The sequence below is a fragment of the Triticum urartu genome, chromosome 3 (genome assembly GCF_003073215.2).
Source record: "Triticum urartu cultivar G1812 chromosome 3, Tu2.1, whole genome shotgun sequence".
Lineage (NCBI taxonomy): Eukaryota > Viridiplantae > Streptophyta > Magnoliopsida > Poales > Poaceae > Triticum > Triticum urartu.
In genome coordinates, this window is record NC_053024.1 from 684,075,922 (window position 1) to 684,087,389 (window position 11,468).

Below are 11,468 nucleotides of genomic sequence, written 5' to 3' on the forward strand. Positions count from 1 at the left end.
GGATGCGAGGGCTCTTTTTAGGGGAGCTGGATAGTTTTTTTTGGATGAGACCGTTTTGCAGGATCTGGAATGGACGTTTTTTCGTCTAAAACCCTAAAACAACGATTATTTTACAGTTTGGGTCCTTCTAGGGGATATGCTAGGGAATTTTGTAAAACTAGCAGGCAGGTGCGCTGGTGGCGGGCGTGTGTTTGCAAATTCACCTAGCAGCTCCGGTCCTCGCCGTCAGATGCAGATCGGACGGGCAACGCCAAAAGAGAAAGAAAAAGGCATAAAGCTTGCGCATCTTTACCCTAGCCGCCGCACGCACTCCGTTTCCTGTCGGCGCTGACACCCACAACTTGCCCCCCGCCCCCCCCCCCCCTCTCTCCCCCCCCCCCCCTTCTCTCCCGCCGCCGCCGCCGCCGCCAGCGCGCATGGTTTGCGCCGCCGTCTCACTAGCCGGCGGAAGTGCCACTGCCACTGCCACCTCCCTCTCCCGCCGACCAGCGCTCGACCTCCACAGCCGCCGCCTGCTCTGGGCGCGCGCGATGAGCCACGTCGCGCCGCGGCTCAGCTCCGCCACGGTCGGGGCCCCCACCCCCGACCACGACCAACGGCCCGCCAGGGCCAGGGCTGTCGCTGCGCAAGCAGGTAACGCAATCGGCTTCCTCGTGATTATTTATTTATTATTGGGTATTTCTCAAAAAAATCATTATTGGGAATTGGATAGCTGATTCCCACCAGCGGTCTCAGTGTAAATACGCTCTTGATTGTTGAACTGATGAATGGAAGTCACAAGACCCTACAGTCTAATGGTTCAATTGTTGTGTACTAATCTCCAACCCCTGCAGACTGTTCTGCACACGCACTAGTTAATATTTTGTCTTCTTTAGACCGTTCTGTATTGGTTGTTCAGTTCTATCCGGTAATTGATTAATTTTGTTAGAGCTCATGTGTTTGAACAAGCAGTCAAATAACATGGGTCCCAAGAGTTGTATATTCTCTTCATTTAACTTTATCTTGTTCTTAACATTGGAAATGCTTGAAAAAGCAATGAACTAATGGCAAGTTCCTACATCAACAGGAGTGAGGCAAGCACTGATATCTCTGTCGGATAAAACAGACTTGGCCAATCTTGGAAACGGTCTTGAGAGCTTGGGGTAACTCTACTCTTTCGTGCATCACCATGGGGAATTATGTTGTACATCAATGCCTACTTCAGGCAGTGCTCAACATATATCGCCTTTCCCAAAGTTCTAGTTATGTAGGGTCTTATGAAGATTTTTGGGCCTTGTAGGTTTTCTATCATCTCCACTGGTGGTACAGCGTCAAGCCTGGAGGCAGCTGGAGTGAATGTTACAAAAGTCGAACAGATTACACATTTTCCTGAAATGGTATAGCTTAATTTATTCTTTGGCTGCTGGAGCATTTCTTCAAGCTTTTTTATTCCAACATTGTTTGTCATAGTCAATAAAGTAGTTCCTGAATAAAATTTGTTGCAAGTGTTTTAAAATTTCATTTTGTGAAATGTTTCTGTATCATGCTATACACCTATAGTTGATATAGTTGGCAAGTGTGATGTCCATTCGTGTAAAAGGTGCATGTGGATCTGATATAATAATCATTCTTTATTTCCAAATCTCTTCCCTTTGATGTCTCTTAAATCCTCATAATAGTTGTTGAATAATTGATAGGTGATAATTTACCTAACTATATTTTTGCTTGTCATCCCATTTTAGCATCTTCTGCTTTGCCTCTGGCTAGTCATTTAGAGGATATTGAGTATAAATCTTTCTTTTCATCTCCATTTACATTTCTGTTTTGGTGATTGCAGCTTGATGGAAGAGTAAAAACATTGCACCCCAGTATACATGGTGGTATTCTTGCCCGAAGAGACCAGGAGCATCATCTTGAAGCATTGAATGAGCATGGCATAGGTGAGAGTCCATTTTTTTCATCTTGGACCGTTGTAATATTCTTCCAATTATCATGCCATGATATAACAATCTTGGCTGGTATTCTCATTAAACTAGAGCATTTTTTTGGGCACAGGGACATTTGATGTGGTTGTGGTGAATTTGTATCCATTCTATGATAAGGTCACCTCTGGTACAATTACTTTTGAGGATGGCATTGAAAACATTGATATTGGTGGGCCTACAATGATCCGGGCTGCAGCGAAGGTAACTGCGTTTATCATTTGAAATTACATCCTTAGCGGCTGGTTGCAGTTGTTGCAATCTACCATAGCATTGAGTTCACGTTAACATATATCTGCTTGCTGTTTATTGAAAGTGTGCTTTATGTTCATTTATACTCACGGGATCGATGTAATAGTTCTGTACAACTGATGTACGGCTTAATACTGATCTTTGTTTACCTGACAGAATCATAAGGATGTTCTTGTTGTTGTGGATCATCATGATTACCCTGCTCTATTGAAATATCTACAAGAAAATCAAGTGGACCCACAGTTCCGCAGGATGCTGGCATGGAAAGCTTTCCAGCATGTGGCTTCTTATGATTCAGCCGTCTCAGAGTGGCTGTGGAAGCAATCGAGCGGTGGTATGATCCTTCTTTTGGTAAATGGTCAAATACTTATCTGAAAGTTCGTCTGCTATTTTCATCAGATATCACATTGGTCTTGGTTGCATGTATGTAGGAGATATATTTCCTCCAAGTTTTACTGTTCCCCTCTCGATGAAGTCGACACTTCGTTATGGTGAAAATCCTCATCAAAAGGCCGCATTTTATGGTGACAGGAGTCTTTCTCTAGTCAATGCCGGTGGTATTGCAACATCATTTCAGCACCATGGAAAGGTTAGGGCTTCACATATTTATTTTCCAGTTCTTGTTACAACAACAGTGGTCCACTAATTAGTCAAGAGTACACAAAGATCAACTCTAAATTTAATATTTGGTTTGTTCAGTACACATACACCTTGTTTTTTTATATTCCTGCTCCTTGTGAACTCATATTGTCAAAAAGTTCAGCGATGCTTCTTCAGGGTTTTTCATAACTCCTTCCTCTTTGCAGGAAATGTCTTATAACAATTACTTGGATGCTGATGCTGCATGGAATTGTGTGTCAGAGTTTGAGAATCCTACTTGTGTTGTGGTTAAGCACACCAATCCGTGCGGTGTTGCATCCCGGCAGGATGTTCTTGAGGCATACAGGTTGGCCGTAAAGGCAGATCCTGTGAGTGCATTTGGCGGAATCGTTGCATTCAACACCACAATTGACGAGGTATGCACTAGACTCTGATCTTATGTTTCACAAGCTTATACCGTTTTTGTAGTTGTGTTGCTGCCCATGACATGTTCCTGCATGCTCATTTGCAAATTCTCAATTATTCGTGAATTGTGAGAGCCTGAGAGGGGCAAATAACAAAATTTCTCTGGTGTAGGATCTTGCAAAGGAGATTCGCGAGTTTAGAAGTCCTACAGATGGCGAGACTCGGATGTTCTATGAGATCGTGGTGGCACCAGGATACACAGAGAAGGGCCTTGAGGTCCTCAAAGGTAAATCAAAGACGTTGAGGATCCTTGAGGCAAAGAGAAGTGGGAAAAACATGCTGTCGCTCAGGCAGGTCAGTGGTGGTTGGCTAGCTCAAGAATCTGACGATCTAACCCCAGAAGACATCACCTTCACGACGGGTTCTGAGAGAGCTCCGACGGACAGTGAGCTCTCGGATGCCAAGTTCGCCTGGCTCTGTGTGAAGCACGTCAAGAGCAACGCCATTGTGATTGCCAAGGTTAGTGCATTTCCCAGTGTGCCAAAGAAAAGATAGGTACAGTAAATTGCAGTTTGCAACATAACCATTGCAAGCAAAAACACCCGCCGTTTTCAGTACTTGTATTCAATATAACATCATTTATTTTGACCTTTCGCTGAACTTGCACCAATATTCGACTTTGGTTTTATGTCCATGCCTGCCTATGGACCATCTGTTGGTGTGGCGCCTCATGGGAACCTGTTTGAAACTAGTGCTAAGTGCACCCAGTGCTGAGATATTTGGCATAATCTGCAAAGAAAGAAACTCTGAACTTGCACTGATTTTCGACTTTGGTTTTATCTGCATGCCCATCTATGAACCTTCTGTTGGTGTGGCGTGTGCTGAGGAACCTGTCTAAAACTAGTGCAAAGTGCAACCAAATGTCAAGATACTTAGCATAATTTGCATAGAAAGAAACTCTGGTTTTGTATCCTTTTTCTCACTTCAACCATTGTCAAATTAGGTAGTGCAAACTCACAGTCCTATCAGCTATTCCAAGCTTTGATTTCTACTATTCGTAAACCTACCTGACTGACCTGCCAAATTTAGTTCAGTGAATGGTTTTTCTGTGAATGTATTTGATGATCCTCCTGTGAGTGCAGGACAACTGCATGCTGGGCATGGGTAGCGGGCAGCCAAACAGGGTGGACAGCCTGAGGATCGCCTTCAGGAAAGCAGGGGAGGCTGCCAAGGGAGCTGCTCTGGCCAGCGACGCCTTCTTCCCATTCGGTGAGAATGAAATAATAGCCCCCATTCGATTCGACCAAGTGAGATCTTACAGGATGATAAACTGACTTGCGTGAGTGGAACTGCAGCTTGGAAGGATGCCGTGGAGGAGGCGTGCGAGAATGGCATCGGCACGATCGCGCAGCCCGGCGGCAGCATGAGGGACAAGGATGCCGTTGACTGCTGCAATAAGTACGGCGTGTCCCTCCTCTTCACCGGCGTCCGCCACTTCAGGCACTGAGCCTAACCTGAGCACTTAAGGCCATATCACCGGTCTATCGGTAGTTTGTCGCAATAAGACAGGCGCAGGTGATTCTGAGTCCAACTAGGATTAATTGTATGACGGCGGCGAAAGCATTTTGCCACGTACGCAAGTGAGGACGCCTAGGTGTTCGTCACATTGCTGAGCCAGCAGTGGCTGGGTAATAACAAGGTCAGAAAACCAGGGGCCATGTACTAGCTAAACGAAGCAAAAACTGTGTTTGTATTCAGACGTCGACATGAATCCAACTTGTGAGGCCATTCTTGACCTTTTCAGATGCCAGCGCGTGATCTTGGCTTGAAGATTTGTGCTTACCAGCAACCTTAAGATGCTGGTTTGTAGAATTAGGCCAATTCTGTGGATGGGGAAAGGGTATCAGATGCAGCCTGAGTGTAGCTTCGGGAGAAAGAGACTGTATGATCGTTTTCTTTTGTCCTTCTGGAATTCAGATGGATATAACGAAATTTAGAAGCATTCTACTGAGAGAAGCGCGAAATTCAGATGGATATAACGAAATTTAGAAGCATTCTACATTTCTACTGAGAGAAGGAATCGTGCTGAAGCAGAATGAAATGTCAATCAACTTTCAGATGCATTTGCAACTGAACAGTGTTCTGCTTGTTGCTTGTTACAACTTGGGCAATGTACAGATCCCTGGTGTAGAATTTGAGCAACTTGCATGCTGACAGCCTCCCAGAGAGTTGTATCGCGCAATTACAGCAAAAGCAAACCATTTGCAATAACAGTATCACCCGGAAAGAAACATTTGTGCCTCATCTACGCCAGCACAACTCGGCTGATCTTTCGCTATGTATGCATAGCTAACAGTCTTGACATCCTCAAGGGCACTCCTATAGCATCGTGTCGCGCCGAGCTTGGGCATCGATGTGCACGGCCAGGTGTGATGGTCTAAGAATGAGCCCAATGCCTAATGCATACCCCTACTCACTAGAATGAGATCAATGCCAAGTTTAACTCATGCTGACAACAACAAACTTCATACCATGAATGAAACTGCAGTTGGACAAAACAGAAATGCCATACCCCTACTCACTGGAGCGGCCCTGCTGACAGAACAGAATTGGTACCACAAACATTTTATCGAAATCAATCTATTACTTCTTCCACCAGCATCCAGCCAGATATGACTTGGTGTGGCACAAACAAACTCATCATGTAATATCACCTGCAGAAAGCATGCCTTGTAGAAGTAGGTCTTTCAGCTGCTGCCCCAACACAAATTCTAGCTAGGCACCAGTAGTGTTCTGGTACAAGCGGCACGGCGCGGCGCCACCATTAAATCACATAGATCATTTGTCCCGTTGAGTAGTACTTGAGGTCGAAAGGGTCAGCAAAATCAAAAATCAGAAGCTAGCTTGTGGCTGTGAACTGTAGATTCCCCGTCGGCGAGCGGGCTGTTCAAGAGCTCTAGTTTGCAAGCTTTGCTTTTCCATTTAGCGCTGGCCAGAGGCTTCAGCTTGGCGCTCACATAATCATCCCCCGAGGAGAAACATCATTGGTCACCACAACCACCATCTTCTCTAGCACCCGAGCCCTCTCCGCGAAGAACTTGAGGAAAGTGACCTCGCTTCTCGTCCCTCGGAACTCGTAAAAGAACAGCCTCTTCATGCCAGAACCTGAGATTGACCTTGCCGGTGGACTCTTCAGATATGGACCGGGACTGCAGGTGAAATCGATCAGCATACATACATAGTTGAGGTATCTTATCAACGAGGACGGCAATTAACATGCAGTATTCTAAAAAAAGCAATTATCATGCAGCAGTCAAACAAAGGTACGGCCCTTTTTTGGTGAATGGTCTGATGATTTCTTCTCATATTTTTTATTCGATATCACATTGTCACGGTTGTGTGTTTGTAGGAGATACATTGCCCCCAAGCTTCTACTGTTCCGCTCTTGCTGAAGTCTACACTTGGTTATGGTGAAAATCCTCATCAAAAGGCGGCATTTTACGGCGACGGGAGTATTTCTCTAGTCAATGCCCGTGGTATTGCCACATCAGTTCAGCATCATGGAAAGGTTAGGAGGTCCTGTATATTTTTTTTCAGTTCTTGCTCCAACAAAGTGGCATAGAAATTAATCAAACATACACAGGTGGTTTTGAGTCCAACTAGGAATAATTGTATGACCAGCATTCCCGCCTATGTGCTCGTCATGTTGTAACACATTGCCGGCAGCGAGTGGGTAACTAAGGACAGAAAACCAGGGCCATGTACTAGTTAAACTGGGCAAAAATATGTCTGTGTTGAGACCTCAACATGAATCGAACTTCTGAGGCCATTCTGACCATACGATCTTTTGCTTGAAGATTTGTGATTAACACCAACATTCCACTGGTTTGTAGTGATCGTGTGGAGCACAGGGATCAACTCTTGAGCTGTAGATCTGATCTCCTATTTAGATGTAGTAGATTTTGTGGATGGGCAAAGGGAATCAGATGCTGCCTGATGTGTTGCTTCCGGAGAAAGAAGAAGACTCTGATTGTTTTCTTTCAGAAATCAGATGGATACACTAAAATTTAGAAGCATTCTACAGAGAGAAGCGCGAAGGGATCACGCTGAACAATGTCAATTTACTGGAGATACATTTGCAGCTGAACAATGTCTAGATGCCCTGCTCGTTGCTTGTTACAACTGGAGCAATGTCCACATCCCTGGAGTAGAATTTGAGCAAACTTGCATGCTGATAGCCTCACAAAGACCATTCAAATGCCAGCACGTGATCTTGTCTTGAAGGTTTGTAATGAAGCACAATGAAATCTCAATCTACTTCAGATAAATGTGCAACTGAACAATGTCCAGATGTCCTGCTTGTTGCCTGTCTCTGGTTTGGAATTTGAGCAACTAACATGCTGGTACTGTGTTTCTCAAAAAACACCTTGCAAAGAGTTGCGCCGCACACTGCTGCCTAAATAGTTTAAGCAATGATTTTTCCATGAAGGAATTACAGCAAACTATTTGTAATACTTGAAGCTAGGCAAAGAAATAAATCTGGAGGCCTCCTCTTTGCTAGCACAACTGAACTGGTATTTCACTCTGCATAGCTAACAGTCTGACAACCAAATGATGCCTGAATGCGCGCTGCGGGTGTGTCGGTCTAAGAATGAGACCGGTGCCTACTGCATACCAAGTTAACTCATGCTGACAGCAACAAACTTATAACATAAATGAAGTTACAGTTGGACGAAACAGAAAGACCATAGTAATAGTCACTAGGCTAGATAGCCCTGCTGACTGAACAGACTTGCAGAAATTGGTGCCACTAAACATTTTCATCTAACTCAATCGTGCTGAGACGTGCCTAGCTGAGATATTATTTGGCGGTTTGTCTAAGTTGAGACACGCATATTGTGCCGAGATTTTGTATGGTAGACCTCATCTGAGATAGATTTTGAAAAGGTGAAGATGCTACCACTTCACTTACGAAATATGATGAAAAATAATATTGGACATGAAAACCACATTTGAACAAAAGTTTCGATGATTCTAGACAGCATAATCATATACTTCAACAATTCTAGTAAGATCGACTCAACACTACAAACATATGTGTTGGAAACTTTCAACCAAATATTGGTTGTCCATGAAGTAATTAACAAGGCCATCATATCATCCTACAGTAGTGAAATAATACTTTGACTTGGGTACTAGGATGGGTGACCTCCTGGGAAGTCCTCGTGAAAGGGTTTCATATCTAGGCTACCCCAACTTGTTTGGGACAAAAGGCTTAGTAAGTAAGTAAGTACTTGGCACTAACAACCTCATCATGTCATACCACCTGCAGAAAGCATGACACAGCTTGCAAGAGAAGTAGGTTTTTCAGCTGCTGCCACAACACAAAGTCTAGCTGCATAGTATGTACCAAATAGTCTTGCACAGGTGGCACGGCGCGGCGATGCCAATTAACTCGCAAAGATCCTTTGTTCTGTGTGGTAGTACTTGAGGTCAAAAGGGTCTGCAAACTGAAAATCAGAAGCTAGCTTGTGGCTGTAAACTCTAGTTCCCCCGTCATCGAGCGAACTCTTGAAGAGTTCTAGTTTGCAACCTTTGTTGTTACATTTTGCGCTGATCAGAGGCTTGAGCTTGGCGCTCACATTATCATCCCCCGAGGAGAAACATTCCCTGGTCACCACAACCACCATCTGCTCCAGCACCCGAGCTCTCTCCGCGACAAACTTGAGGAAAGTAACCTCGCTTCTCGTCCCTCTGAACTCGTAAAAGAACACCTTCTTCATGCTCTCCATGATGCATTTGATGGGACCGCCTTCCTGCCAGAACCTGAGATTGACCTTGCCAGTGGACTCTTCACATATGCGGCGGGACTGCAGATGAAATCGATCAGCATACATACATAAATGAGGTATCTTATCTATGAGGACAGCAATTATCATGCAGTATTCCAAAAAAAGCAATTATGAAGCAGCAGCACGACAGCAGTTATATAACTGATCTGGTTCACAGTTCAGAGTTCTGACCATGCATAAACATAGCCACTGTCCGCTAGTATTGCAAAATCGCCGATGCAGAAAATGTATCTAGTTAAGTTGATCAAATTTACCTGGACATGGAGCGTCTCCACCTTAGGGAAGCATCTGAGAAAGCCAGGAACTTTCTTGACAACATTTCGGACACCGAACTGCACCTCTATCGCCAAAATCTGGACACTAGGGACAATGATCTCCTTGCTCCCAGCCTGCAATGCAACCAAGGACAGAGAAACTAATTCAGATCATACATTGGCATTATATATTAACTGACACAGCCTAGCTACACATGCAAATTACCACCACAACAGTGTTGCTAATCCCCAAATCTTGCACTCCTGGCTCAAGATATCCCAGCACACGCAGGTTAGGTGCAGGGCCAATCTTGATCCTGGAAGCGCTGTTCTTGATCCTAGGCTGAGTGGTATTGTCCATCCTGTGGGAATGGGCGAGCTCGCCAAACTGAAAGAGCCTCTCCAGGCGAGGAGCATCCACCACATCGATGTCCTCCGAGAAGGAAAAGCCAAGCTGAACGCACTGCAGGCTGTGGCTGAAGGCGGAGGCGCACTCCGCCGGCCTGGTTTCCCATGATGAAGAGGAACCCCAGGACGGGACTTCTTTCAAGCAAGAAGGTGAGATCGCGCTCTTCCATGGTATTCAAGCAGAGGATGAGCTCCCGGAGGTTGGGGAATCTGGCGCCACGTGGCACGGCGGCGGTGTCTGGGAGCCTAAAGACGCCAAGGCAGAGGCGGGTGAGGGAGGCGCAGCTGAAGAGCGTGGCCGGGAGGCGCAGGTCAATCGGCCAAGGGCGGTTGCCAAATACGAGTTCTTGGACCCCTTTGGCGATGAGGGTGTCGAGTCTGTTGATGTATAATGTGCTGCCTAGTCTCTTCCATTAGATCGGTTTTTTGGTTGCATTGGCTAGAGCATGCACTTCTACATAGTATCAGAGCCAAAAGGTCTTGAGTTCAAGACCCGACTGCCACAATTAAATTGCAGCGCACTTTCGGTTCACGTTTAGGCCCGAGGAAGCCACACATGAGGGAAAGTGTTGACGTATAATGTGCTGCCTAGTCTCTTTTATTAGATCGGTTTTTTGGTTGCATTGACTAGAGCATGCACTTCTACAGAGCCAGCGCGCCATCTCGCCTCGATGCTCGTCCATGGTGCTGCAGGTGAGGTGGACGCAGCGGAAAGGCCCCGGGTGCGCCGCGAGGGCGCTGGACACCGCGGCGGTGACGGCGCGGGGAGAGGGAGCGCCGATGATGAACGGCCCGGACGCGTCGCCGTCCGGGAGCAGATGGCTGTCGACAAGAGAGAGGGGCGCCAGCGCGAGGCGAGGGCGGCGGTGCGCGCGGCGTCCTTGGCGGGGAGGCGGGAGACGACGTCGCGGAGGACCCTTTCGGGGAGGCGACTGATGCGGTCGACGCCGTCGGGGACGCCAGATAGCGAGAGGGTGGCGGCGGGGGAGACGGGCGGGTCCGGGATGTAGGCGTACACGCAGTTGCGCTCCATTCTGGCGCACACTTGGCTCCTGGAGACGCCGAGGATCACTTGCGGGTCGTCCATGGCCGCCGGGTGGGGGAGGCGACGGCGAGGGTTTCGGTTCAGGGAGGGGGAGCAGTTGAGGAGTGGTGGCGGCCGGTGTGACTGAGAATGGAGTGGTGGGCATGTCGCTAGCTATATTGGGCCAAATGTCGGAATCAGGCCCATGAAGCAGCTTCGGCCCAACAAAGAAATTTTTAATTTTCCCAAAGGAAAAAAAGAATTTCAAATGCTCAATAGTACTAACTTTGCAAACCACCGTCCCCTCAAAAAATAAAAACTTTGCAAACCACCAATGAAAATATTCTGGAACAAGAGAAGATTTTTTGGCTTCAGCGCCGACACGCGACATGCCAATTGGCTCGGGCACAGGGGTAGTAAGATCTTTTTTCCATCACTCTGAGACGAAGCGCAAGAAGCCTAGTGGCATCAAGAAGCTACTTGATGACGCGGAGTTTGGAAGGAAAGCATGCATGATGATTAACTTTTTTGGTGATTAATTATTTCTTGGCATTGTCTTAGTCCTAGGTATTGGAACACAAGGTGACGGTAATTAACAAGGTGACGCCTTGTGATTACCCTTGCCATGAACACAAGCCTGACGGTAACTAACAAGGTGAACCAAACCACCAGGGATATGTACCATTCTCTTGGTTCAGGTGCATTAGGCGTT

The 11,468-nt window shown here is 46.4% G+C and overlaps 2 protein-coding genes across 2 annotated transcripts; one reads left to right on the forward strand and one right to left on the reverse strand.

The window, feature by feature from the left end:
* The first annotated feature begins 350 nt into the window (after positions 1-350).
* Positions 351-5,021, forward strand: LOC125545913 (bifunctional purine biosynthesis protein PurH-like). The gene is made up of 11 exons (XM_048709970.1): positions 351-633; positions 1,067-1,142; positions 1,280-1,376; positions 1,817-1,919; positions 2,035-2,165; positions 2,370-2,547; positions 2,645-2,802; positions 3,020-3,229; positions 3,390-3,737; positions 4,361-4,487; positions 4,574-5,021. The coding sequence occupies exons 1-11, from the start codon at positions 417-419 to the stop codon at positions 4,723-4,725; spliced, it is 1,797 nt and encodes a 598-aa protein (XP_048565927.1). The 5' UTR covers positions 351-416; the 3' UTR covers positions 4,726-5,021.
* Positions 5,022-8,668: 3,647 nt separating this feature from the next.
* On the reverse strand, positions 8,669-10,850 carry LOC125547159. Its single transcript, XM_048711150.1, has 4 exons — positions 10,379-10,850; positions 9,785-10,139; positions 9,325-9,485; positions 8,669-9,088 (listed from the first exon to the last, which is right to left on the reverse strand). Exons 1-4 carry the CDS (start codon positions 10,817-10,819, stop codon positions 8,669-8,671), a joined length of 1,377 nt encoding a protein of 458 aa, XP_048567107.1. The 5' UTR covers positions 10,820-10,850.
* Between the last annotated feature and the right edge of the window lie 618 nt (positions 10,851-11,468).

Excerpts from the sequence above, each read along its gene's own strand:
- LOC125547159 (XM_048711150.1), bottom strand. The coding sequence starts at position 10,819 with ATGGACGACCCGCAAGTGATCCTCGGCGTCTCCAGGAGCCAAGTGTGC. Across the intron at positions 10,140-10,378 it reads CGAGATGGCGCGCTGGCTCT|AGACTAGGCAGCACATTATA; the intron begins GTAGAAGTGCAT and ends ATCTAATGGAAG. Across the intron at positions 9,486-9,784 it reads TCAGCCACAGCCTGCAGTGC|TTTCTCTGTCCTTGGTTGCA; the intron begins GTTCAGCTTGGC and ends GATCTGAATTAG.
- LOC125545913 (XM_048709970.1), top strand. The coding sequence starts at position 417 with ATGGTTTGCGCCGCCGTCTCACTAGCCGGCGGAAGTGCCACTGCCACT. Across the intron at positions 1,143-1,279 it reads AACGGTCTTGAGAGCTTGGG|GTTTTCTATCATCTCCACTG; the intron begins GTAACTCTACTC and ends TGGGCCTTGTAG. Across the intron at positions 2,548-2,644 it reads GTGGAAGCAATCGAGCGGTG|GAGATATATTTCCTCCAAGT; the intron begins GTATGATCCTTC and ends GCATGTATGTAG.